Below are 19930 nucleotides of genomic sequence, written 5' to 3' on the forward strand. Positions count from 1 at the left end.
CTCTATATTTTCAAGCTTAGTGGTGGCTGCTTTATGTTATGGGTAATCGTAATCTTGTAATCGTCATTTCAGGATAAAAAATAAACAGAATTGAGGCAAAGGCAAAATCCTAGAGGAAAACCTGGTTCAGTCTGCTTTCCACCAGACACTGGGAAATTAATTCACCTTTCTGCAGGACTATAACCTGAAACACAAGGCCAAATCTACACTATAGTTTCTTATCAAGAAGACAGTGAATGTTCTTGAGTGGCTGAGTAACAGTTTTTACTTAAATCTGCTTGAAAATCTATGGCAAGACCTGAAAATGGTTGTGTCTAGCAATGAATAACAACCAATTTGACAGAGCTTGAAGAATTCTTAAAAGAATAACGGGTTAATGTTGCACAATCCAGGTGTACAAAGCTCTTAGCGAATTACTCAGAAAGACTTACCGCTGTAATCGCTGCCAAAGGGGTTTACATGTATTGACACAGGGGTGTGAATATTTATGTAAATTAGATATTTCTGTATTTCATTTTCAATACATTTCTACACATTTCTAAAAATATGTTTTCACTTTTTGTGTGTAGATGTGTGAGAAAAAAAAATATATTTAATCCATTTTGAATTCAGGCTGTAACACACATGAAATGTGGAATAAGTAAAGGGGTATGAATACTTTCTGAAGGCACTGTATCTATAGCCTATCAGTAACATTTCAACTAACGATCTACTAACCTTAGCCCTAACCCTTACCCTTATCCTAACCCTAAACTTAACCCTAGCCCTAACCCTTACTCTAAACCTAACCCTAACCGTAACCTAACCAAGCAGTTTGCTTATCAACAGATAGTTTGATGATAGTATGACCATCTGCACAGCATCTACAGATTGAAAATCCAGACTATCCAAATAAAGTTTGACCAGGCCTTTGTAGTTATTATGGAATACATCCTCAGCAGTTCATTTAATCCCCCAATGCTAGTCAATAAACTAGCTTGATTAGCATAGACAAGTCATGTATTTTAACTTGATTTACATGGACTCAACATGGCATGCACAGTATCTTTAACTTGATTCACATTGACTCAACAAGCTATGTACAGTTGAAGTCGGAAGTTTACATACACTTAGGTTAGGACATCTACTTTGTGTATGACACAAGTCATTTTTCCAACAATTGTTTACAGACAGATTATTTTACTTATAATTCACTGTATTACAATTCCAGTGGGTCAGAAGTTTACATACACTAAGTTGACTGTGCCTTTAAACAGCTTGGAAAATTCCAGAAAATTATGTCATGGCTATAGAAGCTTCTGATAGGCTAATTGACATCATTTGAGTCAATTGGAGGTGTACCTGTAGATGTATGTCAATGCCTACCTTCAAACTCAGTGCCTCTTTGCTTGACATCATGGGGAAATCAAAAGAAATCAGCCAAGACCTCAGAAAAAAAAAATGGAGACCTCCACAAGTCTGGTTCATCCTTGGAAGCAATTTTCAAACGCCTGAAGGTACCACGTGCATCTGTACAAATGGGACCACGCAGCCATGGGACCCTGACTCAGTTACACCAGCTCTGTCAGGAGGAATGGGCCAAAATTCACCCAACTTATTTTGGGAAGCTTGTGGAAGGCTACCCAAAACGTTTGACACAAGTTAAACAATTTAAAGGCAATGCTACCAAATACTATTTGAGTATATGTAAACTTCTGACCCACTGGCAATGTATAAAGTATAAACACCATGGGACCACGCAGCCGTCATACCGCTCAGGAAGGAGACGCGTTCTGTCTCCTAGAGATGAACGTACTTTGGTGTGAAAAGTGCAAATCAATCCCAGAACAACAGCAAAGGACCTTGTGAAGATGCTGGAAGAAACAAGTACAAAGGTATCTATATCCACAGTAAAACAAGTCCTATATTGACATAACCTGAAAGGCCTCTCAGCAATGAAGATGCCACTGCTCCAAAACCGCCATAAAAAAGAAAGACTACGGTTTGCAACTGCACATGGGGACAAAGACTGTACTTTTTGGAGAAATGTCCCCTGATCTGATGAAACAAAAATAGAACTGTTTGGCCATAATGACCATCTATGTTTGGAGGAATAAGGGGGAGGCTTGCAAGCCGAAGAACACCATCCCAACCGTGAAGCACGGGGGTGGCAGCATCAAGTTGTGGGGGGGACTTTGCTGCAGGAGGGACTGGTGCACTTCACAAAATAGATGGCATCATGAGGAAAGAAAATTATGTGGATATATTGAAGCAACATTTCAAGACATCAGTCAGGAAGTTAAAGCTTGGTTGCAAATGGGTCTTCCAACTGGACAATGACCCCAAGCATACTTCCAAAGTTGTGGCAAAATGGCTTAAGGACAACAAAGTCAAAGTATTGGAGTGGCCATCACAAAGCCCTGACCTCAATCCCATAGAAAATTTGTGGGCAGAACTGAAAAAGCGTGTGCGAGCAAGGAGGCCTAAAATCCTGACTCCGTTACACCAGCTCTGTCAGGAGGAATGGGCCAAAATTCAACCAACTTATTGTGGGAAGCTTGTGGGAAGCTTATTGTGGGAAGCTTATTGTGGGAAGCTTCCGATGGTTCAGTCTACGCTGATTGGTTGAATTTGTCCACAGAAACTCACTGCCCTCCTGAAGACAAACAATGTATACGAAATGCTTCAGTCTGGTTTTAGACCCCATCATAGCACTGAGACTGCACTTGTGAAGGTGGTAAATGACCTTTTAATGGCGTCAGACCGAGGCTCTGCATCTGTCCTCGTGCTCCTAGACCTTGGTGCTGCTTTTAATACCATCGATCACCACATTCTTTTGGAGAGATTGGAAACCCAAATTGGTCTACACGGACAAGTTCTGGCCTGGTTTAGATCTTACCTGTCGGAAATATATCAATTTGTCTCTGTGAATGGTTTGTCCTCTGACAAATCAACTGTAAATTCCGGTGTTCCTCAAGGCTCCGTTTTAGGACCACTATTATTTTCACTATATATTTTACCTCTTGGGGATGTCATTCGAAAACATAATGTTAACTTTCACTGCTATGCGGATGACACACAGCTGTACATTTCAATGAAACATGGTGAAGCCYCAAAATTGCCCTCSCTRGAAGCCTGTGTTTCAGACATAAGGAAGTGGATGGCTGCAAACTTTCTACTTTTAAACTCGGACAAAACAGAGGTGCTTGTTCTAGGTCCCAAGAAACAAAGAGATCTTCTGTTGAATCTGACAATTAATCTTGATGGTTGTACAGTCGTCTCAAATAAAACTGTGAAGGACCTCGGCGTTACTCTGGACCCTGATCTCTCTTTTGACGAACATATCAAGACTGTTTCAAGGACAGCTTTTTCCATCTACGTAACATTGCAAAACTCAGAAACTTTCTGTCCAAAAATGATGCATAAAAATGTATCCATGCTTTTATCACTTCTAGGTTAGACTACTGCAATGCTCTACTTTCCGGCTACCCGGATAAAGCACTAAATAAACTTCAGTTAGTGCTAAATACGGCTGCTAGAATCCTGACTAGAACCAAAAAATGTGATCATATTACTCCAGTGCTAGCCTCCCTACACTGGGTTCCTGTTAAGGCAAGGGCTGATTTCAAAGTTTTACTGCTAACCTACAAAGCATTACATGGGCTTGCTCCTACCTATCTTTTGGTCCTGCCGTACATACCTACACGTACGCTACGGTCACAAGACGCAGGCCTCCTAATTGTCCCTAGAATATTTAAGCAAACAGCTGGAGACAGGGCTTTCTCTTATAGAGCTAAATTTTTATGGAATGGTCTGCCTACCCATGTGAGAGACGCAGACTCGGTCTCAACCTTTAAGTCTTTACTGAAGACTCATCTCTTCAGTAGGTCATATGATTGAGTGTAGTCTGGCCCAGGAGTGTGAAGGTGAATGGAAAGGCTCTGGAGCATCAATCCGCCCTTGCTGTCTCTGCCTGGCCGGTTCCCCTCTCTCCACTGGGATTTTCTGCCTCTAACCCTATTACAGGGGCTGAGTCACTGGCTTACTGGTGCTCTTCCATGCCGTCCCTAGGAGGGGTGCGTCACTTGAGTGGGTTGAGTCACTGACGTGGTCTTCCTGTCTGGGTTGGCGCCCCCCTTTGTGTTGCGCCGTGGTGGAGATCTTCGTGGGCTATACTCTGCCTTGTCTCAGGATGGTAAGTTGGTGGTTGAAGGTATCCCTCTAGTGGTGTGGGGGCTGTGCTTTGGCAAAGTGGGTGGGTTATATCCTGCCTGTTTGGCGCTGTCCGGGGGTATCATCAGATGGGGCCACAGTGTCTCCTGACCACTCCTGTCTGAGCGTTCAGTATTTATGCTGCACAAGTTTATGTGTCTGGAGGCTAGGGTCAGTCTGTTATATCTGGAGTATTTCTCCTGTCTTATCCGGTGTCCTGTGTGAATTTAACTTCTTTGGGGTAGGGGGCAGTATTTTCACGTCCGGATGAAAAGCATGCCCAGAGTAAACTGCCTGCTACAAAGCCATAAAAGCTAGAATATACATATTATTAGTAGATTTGGATAGAAAACACTCTGAAGTTTCTAAAACTGTTTGAATGATGTCTGTGAGTATAACAGAACTCATATGGCAGGCAAAAACCTGAGAAAAAATCCAACCAGGAAGTGGGAAATCTGAGGTTGGTCGATTTTCAACTCAGCTCCTATTGAAGATACAGTGGGATATTGCACTTCCTAAGGCTTCCACTAGATGTCAACAGTCTTTAGACCCTTGTCTGATGCTTCTACTGTGAAGTGGGGCCGAAGGAGAGGGGAATGAGTAAGGTCTATCATGACCTGAACATGCGCTGACCATGCGCGTTCACGTGAGTGCGAGCTCTGTTCCATCGCACTTCTGAAGACAAAGGAATACTCCGGTTGGAACATTATTGAAGAATTATGTTAAAAACATCCTAAAGATTGATTCAATACTTCGTTTGTCATGTTTATACGGACTGTAATATAACTTTTTTAACTTTTCGTCCATACTTTCCGCTGGACTTGCCCGTGCGTCGTGAGTTTGGAAAGTGTACTGAACGCTAGAAACAACAAGCGAGCGATTGGACATAAATGATGGACATTATCGAAAAAAACAAACATTTATTGTGGAACTGGGATTCCTTACCATTCTGATGAAGATCATCAAAGGTAAGTGAATGTTTATAATGTTATTTCTGACTTCTGTTGACTGCACAATATGGCGATATATTTGTGTCTTGATTGGGCTCTGAGCGCCGCGACTCAGATTATTGCATGGTTTGCTTTTTCCGTAAAGCTTTTTTGAAATCTGACCACGCGGTTGTATTAAGGAGAAGTGCATCTAAAATTCCATGCATAACAGTTGTATCTTTTAGCAATGTTTATTATGAGTATTCCTGTAAATTGATGTGTCTCACTGCAAAATCAAAGGATGTTTTGGAACTTCTGAACGTAAGGCGCCAATGTAAACTCAGATTTCTGGATATAAATATGAACTTTACCGAACAAAACATACATGTATTGTGTAACATGAAGTCCTATGAGTGTCATCTGATGAAGATCATCAAAGGTAAGTGATTAATTTTATCTATATTTCTGCTTTTTGTGAATCCTCTCTTTGGCTGGAAAAATGACTGTGTTTTCTGTGAATAGGCACTCACCTAACATAACTGTTTGGTTTGCTTCGTCGTAAAGCCTTTTTGAAATCGGACACTGTGGCTGGATTTACAACAAGTGAATCTTTAAAATGGTGTAAAATACATGTATGTTTGAGGAATTTTAATTATGGGATTTCTGTTGTTTTGAATTTGGCGCCCTGCAGTTTCACTGGCTGTTGTACGTACCCTAGAGAGGTTAAGTATGCTCTCTAATTCTCTCTTTCTCTCTTTCTTTCTTTCTCTCTCTTGGAGGACCTGAGCCCTAGGACCATGCCTCAGGACTACCTGGCATGATGACTCCTTGCTGCTCCCAGTCCACCTGTGCCGTGCGCTGCTCCAGTTTCAACTGTTCTGCCTGCGGCTATGGAACCCTGACCTGTTCACCGGATGTGCTACCTGTCCCAGACCTGCTGTTTTCAACTCTAGAAACAGCAAGAGCGGTAGAGATACTCTCAATGATCGGCTATGAAAATCCAACTGCATTTACTCCTGAGGTGCTGACTTGTTGCACCTCGACAACTACTGTGATTATTATTATTTGACCATGCTGGTCATTTATGAACATTTGAACATCTTGGCCATGTTCTGTTATAATCTCACACCGGCACAGCCAGAAGAGACTGGCCACCCCTCATAGCCTGGTTCCTCTCAAGTTTTCTTCCTAGGTTTTGGCCTTTCTAGGGAGTTTTTCCTAGCCACCGGCTTCTACACCTGCATTGCTTGCTGTTTGGGATTTTAGGCTGGGTTTCTGTCAGCCTTTGATGTAAGGGCTAATATAATACATTTGATTTGGAAGGCTACACGAAACGTTTGAGCCAGTTAAACAATTTAAAGGCAATGCTACCAATACTACTATGAGTGATGTAATAACTTCTGACCCACTGGGAATGTGAATGAAAATAAAAGCCAAATAAATGATTCTCTCTACTATTATCTGACATTTCACATTCTTAAAATAAATTGGTGATCCTGACTGACCTAAGACAGGGTGTTTACTAGGATTAAATGTCAGGAATGTGAGAAACTGAGTTTAAATGTATTTGGCTAAGGTGTATGTAAACTTCTGACTTCAACTGTATCTTTAACTTAATTTACATGAACGCAACAAGTCTTGCACCTTTTAACTTGATTCATAGGTGGCATAAGTCATGTATCTTTAACTTGATTCACAAATTAGATTGTTCATGTATCTTCACTTCAACACAGGAACATGACTCATGTTCTGATTGTGATTCATGGCTATTTACTTTATTCTGACACGTACTGTATATGGACGGACACAGACATACAGCATGTACACATGGCTCATGTATCTTTCAGACAATGTACTGACGAATGACACGGAGGGACTTGGAGGGTCACCTATAGAACACGGTTGACAGGCAGCAAAAGACAGACGGAGGGAGATACAGAGACTTCTCATACACAACTGAGAACTAGACAGGGGAGAGAGAGAAAATGAGGGCGAGAGAGAGAGAGAGAGAAAGAGAGGTTGAAGTGTTTCAGCTGTTGATGGGGAGAGGAGGCAGACAAGGGGGAGAGAGAGAGAGAGGGGACGAGACAGACACAGAGATAATCAGCGATGACAGAGAAAGGCAGAGAGAGAGAGATAAGGAAAGACAAAGAGGCCGATATAGACAGAGACAGAAAGAGAGAGGGGAGAAAGGGAAGAGAGAGAACGAGAGGCAGAGACACACTGAGGATAGAGAGAAGCAGATGGACAGAAAGAGGCAGGCAGAGAAATAGAGAGAGAATGAGAGAGAGAGCGAGAGAGCGAGAGAGAGAGAGAGAGAGAGAGATAGAGAGAGAGAGAGAGAGAGAGAGAGGAGAGAGAGCGAGAGATAGAGAGAGAGAGAGAGAGAGAGAGAGAGAGAGAGAGAGAGAGAGAGAAAACAGCCGCAGCAGTATTGACACTCCTCTGCCACAGCTGAGCAGTTTCCCCCCTGAGAGTTCTGAAGGAGCACCCCGCTCTCCTCACTGATCCTGTCTGGCACCTCTGCGTCTGGTTGCCATCTGTCTGGCAGTTGCCTGCGAAGTAGTGTGGCCCTCGGGCCCAGCCGTACTCCTTCCTCAAAGCCATGGCTCCGTGGGTCAGCACAGACACCCCTTTGGCGATCCTCCTGCGGGGCTCGTCCTCCACGCCTGCGGCCGCACTGCGAACAGGGCCTTGGGGAGGCCCTCAGGCCAAGGCCGGACAGGGCTGGCCCACGGCGAACCACATGTGGGAGTGTCCGGCCTGACCCGAGGCCCAGGCCGCCTTGAAGATCAGTGCGGCCCTCCTCCTGGGAGCAGTAAGGAGACGCACCGACTGGAAGGAGCGGGGGGGGAGGAGAGGAAGAAGAGGGTAGAGGGGGGGGGGGGGGGGGCGGCAGTTAAGTGGGAGTCTTTGTTGGACCAGAACTAGGTCAAATGATGTCAGTCACACTGTGGCAGTTTTGGGGGGGTTGCTGACCCTGTTCACTGCGCTCTTTGAAAACATTTAAATTCAGGCCATTTCCCACTCAGACTACAGCAGTGGACAGTTTTTGGGGGCGAAATTTCATATCGTTACATCATTTATGTTTCTCTTTGTCCATTCTCCTATTTCTTATTTACATATATATCAAAAAGACCATCAACAGCAGGGTTTCCATTACATGGAAGAAAAGACTGAATTCAATGTCCCAGGTTGAACTATTTGAAGTATTCCAGTTAATTTATAAACTATTCTGAAAAACTGGCAGAATATCTTAGCATATTTTCCAAGACAGGTGATTGGAGTGTCTTTCAGGTAATTGGATACCAAGACAATTCTGTACTAATTAGTGTCTAATTAATTCTTAGCAGGAATGAAATCCGGCATAGACTGCACAGCAGGGTCCCCGGGAACAAGGAAACACTGTCCTGCAGTACAGGTACACTGCGATGAAAGGACTGCAAAGACAGGACGACGGCATGAAATACAACAAAGGTCCCTACAGTCCTGTGGCTGGTATAGCGGGTTGAGTTACCATCTGCAGCACATCTATACAGTCTGATGGTCTATGGAGTTTTTAGTGCAGACCGGGAATGGGCAGGACTGGGGTGTATACACAACTGCATGTTTACCCTTTCAGTGTGGGATCAAATCCCAGTCCCACAGCTATTCTCTCCCCGTCTCCCTTCTACCCTCAACCCTGTGTCGTGGAAATTCTTACACAGGGACCCTCAAAGTCAATCTTAAACTAATCATTCTTTATTTGTCAGTGCGCTGGAGAGGTTCCAACCAACTCAATGCACCATAGTACACATGTCAATCAGGAGCTCTGCCTGGGCAGTCCCTGCAGTTGTCTTATATACGGCTATACACAGAGAAGTTATACTTGCATGATTTAGCATAATTAAATCATCATTACCGTTTTGTTTCATAACATGTGACAGACCAATACCTCACGATGCTTCTTCTCTCTAAGCGGAGACTTTGACACTGAGATATCTTTCGTTCGTTCTCAAAACAAGGTCTGGGCATACTGCCAAATTGCAGCTACTGCTAGTGAGGATTTGTACAGTCAGCCACTTGCATGAACACAGAAATTGGTTTATAGAACAGCACATGAATAGAACACAGAAATTGGTTTATAGAACAGCACATGAATAGAACACAGAAATTTGTTATAAGAAAAGCACAAATTCCATTACACCTGTCTAAAGAAATAAACATGAAAATGACTAAATGATTAAGAAGAGGGAATAAAAGGGTCCCCAGTGTAGACCCTGTGGCATAGTGGTAACAAGCCGAAGAACACCATCCCAACCGTGAAGCACGGGGGTGGCAGCATCATGTTGTGGGGGTGCTTTGCTGCAGGAGGGACTGGTGCACTTCACAAAACAGATGGCATCATGAGGCAGGACAATTATGTGGATATATTAAAGCAACATCTCAAGACATCATTCAGGTAGTTAAAGCTTGGTCGCAAATGGGTCTTCCAAATGGACAATGACCCCAAGCATACTTCCAAAGTTGTGGCAAAATAGCTTAAGGACAACAAAGTCAAGGTATTGGAGTGGCCATCACAAACCCGGACCTCAATCCTATAGAAAATGTATGGGCAGAACTGAAAAAGCTTGTGTGAGCAAGGAGGCCTACAAAACTGACTCAGTTACACCAGCTCTGTCAGGAGGAATGGGCCAAAATTCATCCAACTTAGTGTGGGAAACTTGTGGAAGGCTACCTGAAACGTTTGACCCAAGTTAAACAATTTAAAGGTATTGCTACCAAATACTAATTGAGTGTATGTAAACTTCTGACCCACTGGGAATGTGATGAAAGAAATAAAAGCTGAAATAAATCATTCTCTCGACTATTATTCTGACATTACACATTCTTAAAATAAAGTGGTGATCCTAACTGACCTAAGACAGGGAATTGTTGATGGGATTAAATGTCAGGAATTGTGAAAAACTGAGTTTAAATGTATTTGGCTAAGGTTGTAAGTAATCCTCCGACTTCAACTGTACATGCCTCCCCACCGGAGACCTGGGTTCAATCCACAGCATCCGTTCCTCCTGTGTCTCCCCTCTCCATCAGTATCCTCCCTCTACTTCTGTACCATAAAAAAGTACAGCAAATTGAAAAAAGGTCACAGCCGTCTCACCTGCGCCTCGTTCTCCTTGAGCAGCCTGCGTGTGCGCGTCCCTCCCGGGTCGTCGGTGACGTTGAGCATGACCACTCCCTTCTTCTCCCAGCCGATGAAGGATCCGTCCGTCAGGCCCTCCACCATGGCCAGGAAGTCCTCGTAGCCGTGGTGACGCGTAGCCACCACGGAAAAGGAGGTCCAGTCGAACTCCTCCAGCACCTCGAAGATCACGTCCAGCTGCATGGCTGTGGAGCAGGTGAACTGGAGGTAGATGGAGCCGCTCTCCTGGGGGAGGAGGACAACAGTGGTGTACAGAAGGGGGAGAAAACGGTTTGTTAAAGAGTGAAATGGGTTTTCAGGACCTGGAGAGGGATAGAGAAAGAGGTGGCAGTGAACTGTCTCCTAGAGGGTTTTGTTCAGTAGGGAGACATTTTTTGAAGCGGAGTGAAATGGGGAGGTAGTATGTGAACAGAGTTTATTTTCTGCTATTGCCTCCTGAAATATGTATTATTTTTTACATAAACAAAAGTATTTCGGGGGGGGGACATGTTACCAAGAAAAAATTGGGGGAAAATATTGTTATTTATCTTTTAAAGTGCTAAATTGTTCTCTGTAGTGGTCATTAGGACATAAATATTTTACATTTACATTATAGTCAATGGGTACTGTAGGTAAAAAACCTAGCTGCGGCATCCAGGTGTCCACTACAGAGGACATTTCTTGATAACCTCTTAATTTAGCTCTTATTTCACGTGCAAAAAGTATTACACGGTCCTGACAACTCACTTAACTATTCCTGAGATATTCACTTACTAGAAGCAATTTGAATATCAAACTCACAAAAATTATAATTTATAATTACACACACTTCTTACAAAATTTCCATAAAATGTGCTAATTTTCACAGCAGCCATTTTTCTAAGAAGCAGGAAGATAAAATTGTCAAGGTCACATCCCCATACATGCGATATCATTGAAAAGCCCAGAATGTCCTCTCAAATGGACAACAGGACTTAATACAGTGGCTTGTATGGCCTCAGAGATACGGTTAAGAACGGATGTCCACTAGAGAGGACAAAAATGAATTGCTGTGTCTCAGGAGGATAGAGGAGGAATCAAGGCCTCGCATTCACAATGAGTCTCGGAGTAGGAGTGCTGATATAGAATCAGTTTAGCCTTTTAGGTCATAATGAGTAAGATACATGGACAGGAGAGACCTGATCCTAGATCAGCACTCCTACGCTGGGACGCTTTATGAATACAGTGGAGTCCAATGTTGTGTTCAATAGGGAGAAAACATTTTGAAACGAGGAGGTAGTATCTGAACGTGTCATACAAGAACACATTCTTCCTACTGAACATAGTCCCTGTTAGGAGTAATGTAAAATAAGAATGACAATGTGAGCTTAATTCAAACCTACACGCACTGCAGTGGCTTAGTCTGATGGAGGCCTATTTTAAACGTTGGTTAGAAAGATCCATTAAAGTTGTGGTACATCAAGTTTCTTACCTATTCAGTGGCTTACATTCATGCCATAGCAATTTTACCCATGGTTAAATAGGCCTATAATGACACAATGCCTATGGGTAGTATAAAAGCCCTTCTACTGCTGCTACCACCCAGGTAGACTCCTTTCAAAGCTTCCTGTTTTCAGAGTAACAACTACACGCGTAGGTAGTAGTCATTACCCAAAGACACCGCGCAAACATCGATATGGCCATTTTAATTGAATTCCAGTCTCAATAGCCTTCCTCCCTTTCTTGTTCTTTTCTCTTTGTCTGTCTTGTGTAGACATGTGACAGGGTCTACTGTGAAGTCATTCCAGTACAGTCCAACAGTATGTCCCAAATGGCAAACCTATTCCCTTTACAGTGCACTACTTTTGACCAGAGCCTTATGGGCCCTGCTTAAAAGTAGTGCACTATGTAGGGGATAGGGTGTCATTTGGAACACAATCAGTATGTCCCTGTGTTTTTTTTAACCAGACGTGGGTTGAATTATAATGATTTGTTATTCACCGTGCCACTATTTCCATTTTTATGAAAATGGTCAACTTATCTTTAACTCTGCATTGTTAGAAAAGGCCCCATAAGTAAGCATTTCAATGTTAGTCTACATCTAACAGTGAATCCTTTTATTTGATTTGAAATCCTGTATTGTACTGTAGGCCATCATTTTAAATGAAAAAGACTAGCCTTCCTCTTCTCGTCTCCGTTCTTTCATCTTCACTGATCGGACCAGATTGGACAGGTAAAAGTGATATGAGGAAAGCCTACAATTGTCCCGGTTCTTTTAGATTAGATTAGGATAAGAACAGATGGAGGAATGGAAGATTGTGTACTGAAAGGTTTAAGTAGAGGATAAGGTTTCTAGACCCTTGTACATAAGACAGATAAAATAACAGAGCCAGAGATGGGCAAAGATATTTAAAAAATGTTTCTTGTTAGAAAATACAACATATCAAAGTCAAATACAAAAGTACTTTTGCCAAGTAATGTATTTCATTAAAATACGTGCAAGTAGCCCCATTAACAACAACAACATTCTCAGTAACGATTACAGAAATGTTTTACTTGCTATGACTTTGATGTGGTTGTTTATATACCTTAGTTGAATGTACTGACTGCTGTAAGACGCTCTGGACAAGAGCGTCTGCTAAACGACCAAAATGTACACTTGTAAAAATGAACACTTGCAAAGCACACTGGGTATTATATTCTAATGAGCTCTACTCCCAAACAATTTGTATTTTAATTAAATATGGCCTTGTTTGTGGGCAGAGCTCATTAGAATAATAGCCAGTGTGTTATGCTAGTGTTCATTTGTCCATTTTGGTCATTTATCAGACACTCTTATCACACCCGAGTGCCATCAGACTTCTGATTACCAACGCTTGTGAACCGCTATAAAAAAAATGGTACAGAAAAGTATTTTGTATTGTCCCAAACTCAATCCTGTGGACCCCAAGTAGTGCACATTTTGTTTTTTGCCCTAGCACGACACAGTTGATTCAAATAAACAAATATTGATGGTTAGTTGATTACTGTGCAGTGCTAGGGTAAAAAAAAATATATGCACTACTCTAAAGTATCTTGTTACAAAATACATTGGATTGTACTTCAGGACAGTTACTCAAAAGTAATTTAAATATGTATTTCAAATACATGTAACAGAAATAAAGCCCATCTCTGAACAGGGGGATACAATTTAGAAGGAACTATGTACTAAGCATATGTAAATGACCCTCGTTGAACTCACTCACTATATACATTTTTCAGAGAGCTACAGTGCATTCGGAAAGTATTCAGACCCCTTGACGTTTTGCACATTTTGTTACATTACAGCCTTATTCTAAAATTGATTAAATTGCTTTTTTCCCTCATCAATCTACACACAATACCCCATAATGACAAAGCAAAAACTGTTTTTCTGACATTTTTGCAAATGTATTAAAAATTATCAACTTTAATATCACATTTACGTAAGTATTCAGACCATTTACTCAGTACTTTGTTGAAGCACCTTTGGTAGCAATTACAGCCTCGAGTCTTCTTGAGTATGACACTACAAGCTTGGCACACCTGTATTTGGGTAGTTTCTCCCATTCTTCTATGCAGATCCTCTCAAGCTCTATCAGGTTGAATGGGGAGCATCTCTGCACAGCTATTTTCAGGTCTCTCCGGAGAGGGGCTCTGGCTGTGCCACTCAAGGACATTCAGAGACGTGTCCCGAAGCCACTCCTGCGTTGTCTTTCTTGGCTGTGTGCTTAGAGTCGTTGTCCTGTTGGAAGTCTGGACCCCAGTCTGAGGTCCTGAGCGCTCTGGAGCAGGTTTTCATCAAGGATCTCTCTGTACTTTGTTCCGTTCCTCTTTCCCTCGATCCTGACTAGTCTCCCCGTCCCTGACGCTGAAAAACATAACCACAGCATGATGCTGCCACCACCATGCTTCAACGTAGGGATGGTGCCTTGTTTCCTCCAGACGTGACGCTTGGCATTCAGGCCAAAGAGATCAATCTTGCTTTCATCAGACCAGAGAATCTTGTTTTTCATGGTCAGAGAGTCCTTTAGGTGCCTTTCGGCAAATTCCAAGCAGGCTGCCATGTGCCTTTTACTGAGGAGTGGCTTCCATCTAGCCACTCTACCATAAATACCTGATTGGTGGAGTGCTGCAGAGATGGTTCTCCTTCTGGAAGGTTCTCCCATCTCCACAGAGGAACTCTGGAGCTCTGTCAGAGTGACCATCGGGTTCTTGGTCACCTCCCTGACCAAGGCCCTTCTACTCCGATTGCTCAGTGTGGTCTGGAAGCCAGCTCCAGGAACAATCTGGTGGTTGCAAACATCTTCCATTGAAGAATGCTGGAAGCCACTGTGTTCTTGGGGACCTTCAATGCTGCAGACATTTTTTGGGCACCCCTCCCCAGATCTGTGCCTCGACACAATCCTGTCTCGGACCTCTACGGACAATTACTTCGACATTATAGCTTGGTTTTTGCTCTGACATGCGCTGTCAACTGTGGGACCTTATAGAGACAATCAAGTTGCAGAAACATTTTAAGGATGATCAATGGAAACAGGATGCACCTGAGCTCAATTTCGAGTCTCATTGCAAAGGGTCTGAATACTTATGTAAAGAAGCTATTTCTGTTGTAGTTTTTTATATAAATTAGCAAAAATGTCTAAAAACTTGTTTTCGCTTTGTAATTATGGGGTATTGTGTATAGATTGATGGGAAACCTTTTTTTTAAATCCGTTTTAGAATAAGGCTGTAACGTAACAAAATGCGGAAAAAGTCAAGGGGTCTGAATGCTTCCCGAATGCACTGTGCACAATTAACAAAGCCAAGTGAGACTTGAACGGAGCCTCTAATTGTAGAAAGGTTCACAGTTGGATATGTGTACAAAAATAGGTTAAGCATCAAATTATACATTTGGGTTTGAGAAGAAAGACTGATTAAAGGTGCTAGGCAAAGGTCTGGGTTGCCTTTAAGTGTTGGGCGCCCTTATCCTAAATGGGACTGCGTGGCGAATAAGCACATAAGTACACTTAGACAGGATATGCCATTGAGAGAGTCTCTAAAGGTAATGTTGTGCAACCACTCGCTCTGTTGTCTGCTTCATCAGCGGCTGATTTTGACCTTTGGAGACCAAGTGTTGAACCTTCCCAGCAATCAGTGACATTAATTGTTCAATTATAGCAAGTACGAGGCAGACACAAAAAGCAGCAGGACTGTGGCCCTCGAGAACTGAAGTAGTGTGCTCCTAATCAGACCACACTGTATACAGCGGGCAAACATTGTTGCAAAGATCAAATCAAATCAAATTGTAGTTATTACATGCGCCGAATACAACAGGTGTAGACCGTGAAATGCTTACTTACAAGCCCTTAACCAACGGTGCAGTTCAATACTAGTTGTATAAGGAGGACGTTCTGTGAACATCTTTTGAGCAACCAGAGAGCAACCAAAATACAACGTCTTTCCCCATGACGTCTTGAAAAAGACATCTTTACCTGGTTGTAACAGAGACCAGTTGGTTGCAATCTGGTTTTATGACGTCTTCTCAAACAGAAACCCAGTTTACAAGCAGAAAATGAAGGCATCATGTGCCAAATTAGTAAGGCTTCAAACACACAGTAATTTAGGACTTATTGTGGAAAATTCAATAATTCTGCCACGACAGAATGGTTGATTACTTGAAGTCCATTAACAAGGGAAAGGTCACAGCCAGGTAGTTACCTGTGGCTCCCTGCCCAGGCCGGCCCCTCCTCCCACGGCCACAACGGGCACTCCGGTCTGGGCCGAGACAAACTCCATCATGGGGGCCAGGGGAGCCTGGTTGTGTGGCGGGGGCCTCTCCTCCTCGAACACCAGGCCCTGGAGCGGCGTGGTGGCCAGCAGCTCACACAGCTGCAGAAGAAGGCTCGCCGGGCTGCTCTCGTTCACCGTCAGGTAGATCACGTTGGCCGGGCCATACTGCGTCATCACGCTGTCGCCCACCAGAGCCGCCGATGCAGACGCCAGCGGCGCGGACGCCGACACCGTAGCCAATGACGACGAGGCCCCCCTTCCCTGAGGCCCCCCCTGCCCGCCCGTTGCGCCCGTTCCCCCAGCAGCAGCCGTCTCCGGGAGCAGGGAGGAGCCCGAGTGGACCACAGCGATGTTGACTACGCCCAAGTCCCTCTCTCTCTCCCGGGGGCGGAGCAGGAGGGGAGGGGAGGAGCGGGCGGGCCCCGTGCAGGCCAGCACGGCCAACAGGAGGGAGAGGGCAGGCTTGGCCGCCATGGGGGAGGGAGGAGGGGGGGCGCAGTTTGGTGGGCGGAGTGGTGGCGGCGGTTCACAGGCGAAGAGGGACCTGAAGTGGAGAGGGGAGAAGAAAGGATAAGTTAGTGAGGAGAGGAGCAATGATGCGCATAGAAGTAAGTAGGAGCTGCAGTGGCGAGGGATACTATTGAAAAACTATCAAGTGGAAGAGAGGGGGGGGGTTAGGCGTAATGGGAAAAGGGGCGCTTTCCACTGTGCCTCATCTACAAAGAGCAGGTTTCAACAGGGAAGGGGGGAGAGAGAGAGAGAGAGAGAGAGAGAAAGAGAGAGAGAGCGAAAGAGAGAGAGTCGCAGTGGGGCAGAGAGATTGCGCTAGACGGAGGGGTGGATGAAATGTGAAGGGGAGGCCTGCATCACCTACCATACGATCGATCAACATCAATTAAGGTCAGTGTAAGCGTAAAGCCAAGTACAGTGAACTACAGAGGAACATAAGCTCACTGCTTAGGGACTAGAGTAGGAGTGCTCACCCCTTGAACTCAACCCTCCCCCCTACGGGACATCAGAATTCATTACCCCAGGAGCTGATTCATGGTTCGGTCCCACACCATTGGAGAGCTTTAAAGCTAAGCTATAGGTATTTGCAGCCATAAACCACCAACAGGTACTGTATATCTAAACGGACCGGGCTAAATTACAATACAAATACAACTGTGGCGGAAGGAAGAGTTAAGTCGAGGTAGGTGTGTGTATGCACATTTTTTTTAAACAATTGTGGTTGAGGTGGGGTAATGCTCCGTGCAGTCGAATCAGGCTATGGGACTGTACGCGAAACGTAAGGAGATGTAAAGCAATGAATCATTTTGAAGTCGCTTAGCGTGCCAACCCCCCCACCCCCGCCAATCCCCCTTCCTTCTCACCCCCCCTTTCCATTCACTCTCTTTAATTAACCCTCCCTMTCCCCCTGGGGCACACACAAATAGACACAGAGTCAAAAACCCACTCTCTCCGGGTCACTACCACGCAGAACAACAATCGGTATCTGTCACTCCCTCTCATATTGCCCGTTTTTTCTCATAGCGTCCGTGGCTAATGTCATTGCTTTGAACCAGAAGGCTTGCTGACGTAATGTTCTCCTCACACCCCCAAACCAACAGCTTCTTCCTGCCTTGTTCTCTCACTCTCTCTCTCTCTATCTAATTCCATTTTCGCAACCCTCCTTTTGATGCCAAGTCATCATCTGAGGAAGAAATGCATAAAAAGAGGGGGGTCACAATGAAGTGATCAGTTTGGGGGAAAAAGGGGGGGACAAACAAAAATAAACCGTAGCAGTCGTGGAATAGAGAGAGAAAATATAGGAGTGATATAGGAGCCAGATATAGGATATAGGAGCCAGATAGCCACAGTGGCTGGAAAGTGAAAGAGAAGGCAATAAAGTAGGGCTAGAGGATATACTGTATCTAGGGGACGGTAGTAGAGGGAAATATTTAACACTACCCTCAATATACCATTCAGACAGAGCCAGACCTCAGCCCGAATGAGTGAAAAATGGCTCACCCGAACCCGGCCTGTTGCATAATTAAGTTGGATATTACTACTGCCTACCCCAGTTAAGCCTATGGGCAGAACCTGCCATGAAACCTAATGGCCTCACCCTTTTTCACAGGGAGAAAGACTCTTGAATATGTTTCCCCGATACAGCCCAAAGGGCAAGTGGCTGAGTCCAGTACAGACTGTATGAAACCAGTACAGACCATATGAAACCAGTACAAACCATATGAAACCAGTACAGACCGTATGAAACCAGTACAGACAATATGAAACCAGTACAGACCGTATGAAACCAGTACAGACCATATGAAACCAGTACAGACCATATGAAACCAGTACAGACCATATGAAACCAAGTACAGACCGTATGAAACCAGTACCGACCGTATGAACACAGTACAGACCGTATGAAACCAGTACAGACCGTATGAAACCAGTACAGACCGTAATGAAAACCAGTACAGACCGTATGAAACCAGTACAGACCGTATGAAACGAGTACAGACCATATGAAACCAGTACAGACCATATGAAACCAGTACAGACCATATGAAACCAGTACAGACCATATGAAAACAGTACAAACCACACAGGTGCCGTACTCAGTCCGCAGGCCATAGGGATTAATCTAGTTCAAACCGTATGAAACCAGTACACACCAGTACAGACACAGGTTCTGCACTCCGTTCGAAGGGGATACGGCTAAATCCAGTACAAACCGCACTACAAACCATACATACGGGTTCCGGACCAATCATTCCAGGCTAGCATTCCATCCGTTGGCCCTAACACCAGTCAGCTTGTTGTCACTCCCCAGAGCTCTCATACACAGGAGTTTATGGTCTTCCACTGGCATGGAGTGCATTGTTTGTTGCCTATGTTAAATGGGCCCTGCGGTATCATGGCTGTAGAGTGGTATAGGGGTTAGGGAAATAGCGTTGGGAGAAGATGATTAGAATACAGGTCAGAGTTGCTGTACGCTGTGGCTCCCCAGAGATTGCTGTCAAACACACGGCTGTATGAATGGATAATGAATATCCTGGCCTGCATGAGCAGTTTCAGCTGTAAGTACTGGACGGAACTCTGTAGCCACGTTATCTATCCAGGCATTAGCATAGAGGGTTTACATCCTTGAACTCCACCCCATATCTATTTGTCTTGGTTGTCAACGGCTTACAGGCCTAATGGGTTTTACAACATGAATGGATGTCCTCATATTTCCCCTCCAAAAGCTCCCGCATCTTGCGTTGACGGTCGTATTGCATGTTCAGCTCCAACATGAATCTTCTGTGGTGATCATATAGCACGGTCAGCTCAAAAACGCTCTCCGGGAAAACAAGATAACCGGTAGCCATTAGTAACTGCACTGCCCATGAAGGAAATGGACGGGCGGAGTCCACAGACAGCGTGATTGTGTCCAGTCTCTCTTTCTGGCCGTTTCAGTGTTGCCAGACTTTCTGCTCTTGTCCAGAGCAGCACAAGGCTTATGAGGAACTGTCTGTCCCTGTCTTACTCCAAACGGCATACGCTGGCACTGTGGCACACCGTTAGCACCATTAACACCATTAGCACCATTAACACCATTAGCACCATTAACACCATTAGCACCATTAACACCATTAGCACCATTAACACCATTAGTACCATTAACACCATTAGCACCATTAACACCATTAGCAGGAGTGTGATGGACAGTCAGGTGTGCTCAAAACATCTCATAACCCATAAGTCAGGACCCTCCCTAATAAGCTTAAAGATGACTTGACCAGCCCCCTGACACACAGAAGGACATTCACACACACACACACACACACACACACACACACACACACACACACACACACACACAAACGCTCTCGCACGCAAACACACACAC

At 44.2% G+C, this 19930-nt stretch overlaps 1 protein-coding gene across 1 annotated transcript in view; it reads right to left on the reverse strand.

Annotated features, from left to right (window-relative positions):
• LOC111954854 (glutamate receptor ionotropic, NMDA 2D-like) overlaps positions 1-16327 on the reverse strand; it is a 39458-nt gene extending 23131 nt beyond the window's left edge. Inside the window, 5 exon segments of the mRNA XM_070436144.1 lie at positions 432-442; positions 7626-7825; positions 7889-7955; positions 10261-10527; positions 15979-16327. Of these exon segments, the coding sequence (XP_070292245.1) occupies positions 432-442; positions 7626-7825; positions 7889-7955; positions 10261-10527; positions 15979-16224 (791 nt within the window). The 5' untranslated portion in view covers positions 16225-16327.
• Between the last annotated feature and the right edge of the window lie 3603 nt (positions 16328-19930).

The sequence above is a fragment of the Salvelinus sp. IW2-2015 genome, linkage group LG30 (genome assembly GCF_002910315.2).
Source record: "Salvelinus sp. IW2-2015 linkage group LG30, ASM291031v2, whole genome shotgun sequence".
NCBI classification, from domain to species: Eukaryota; Metazoa; Chordata; class Actinopteri; order Salmoniformes; family Salmonidae; genus Salvelinus; species Salvelinus sp. IW2-2015.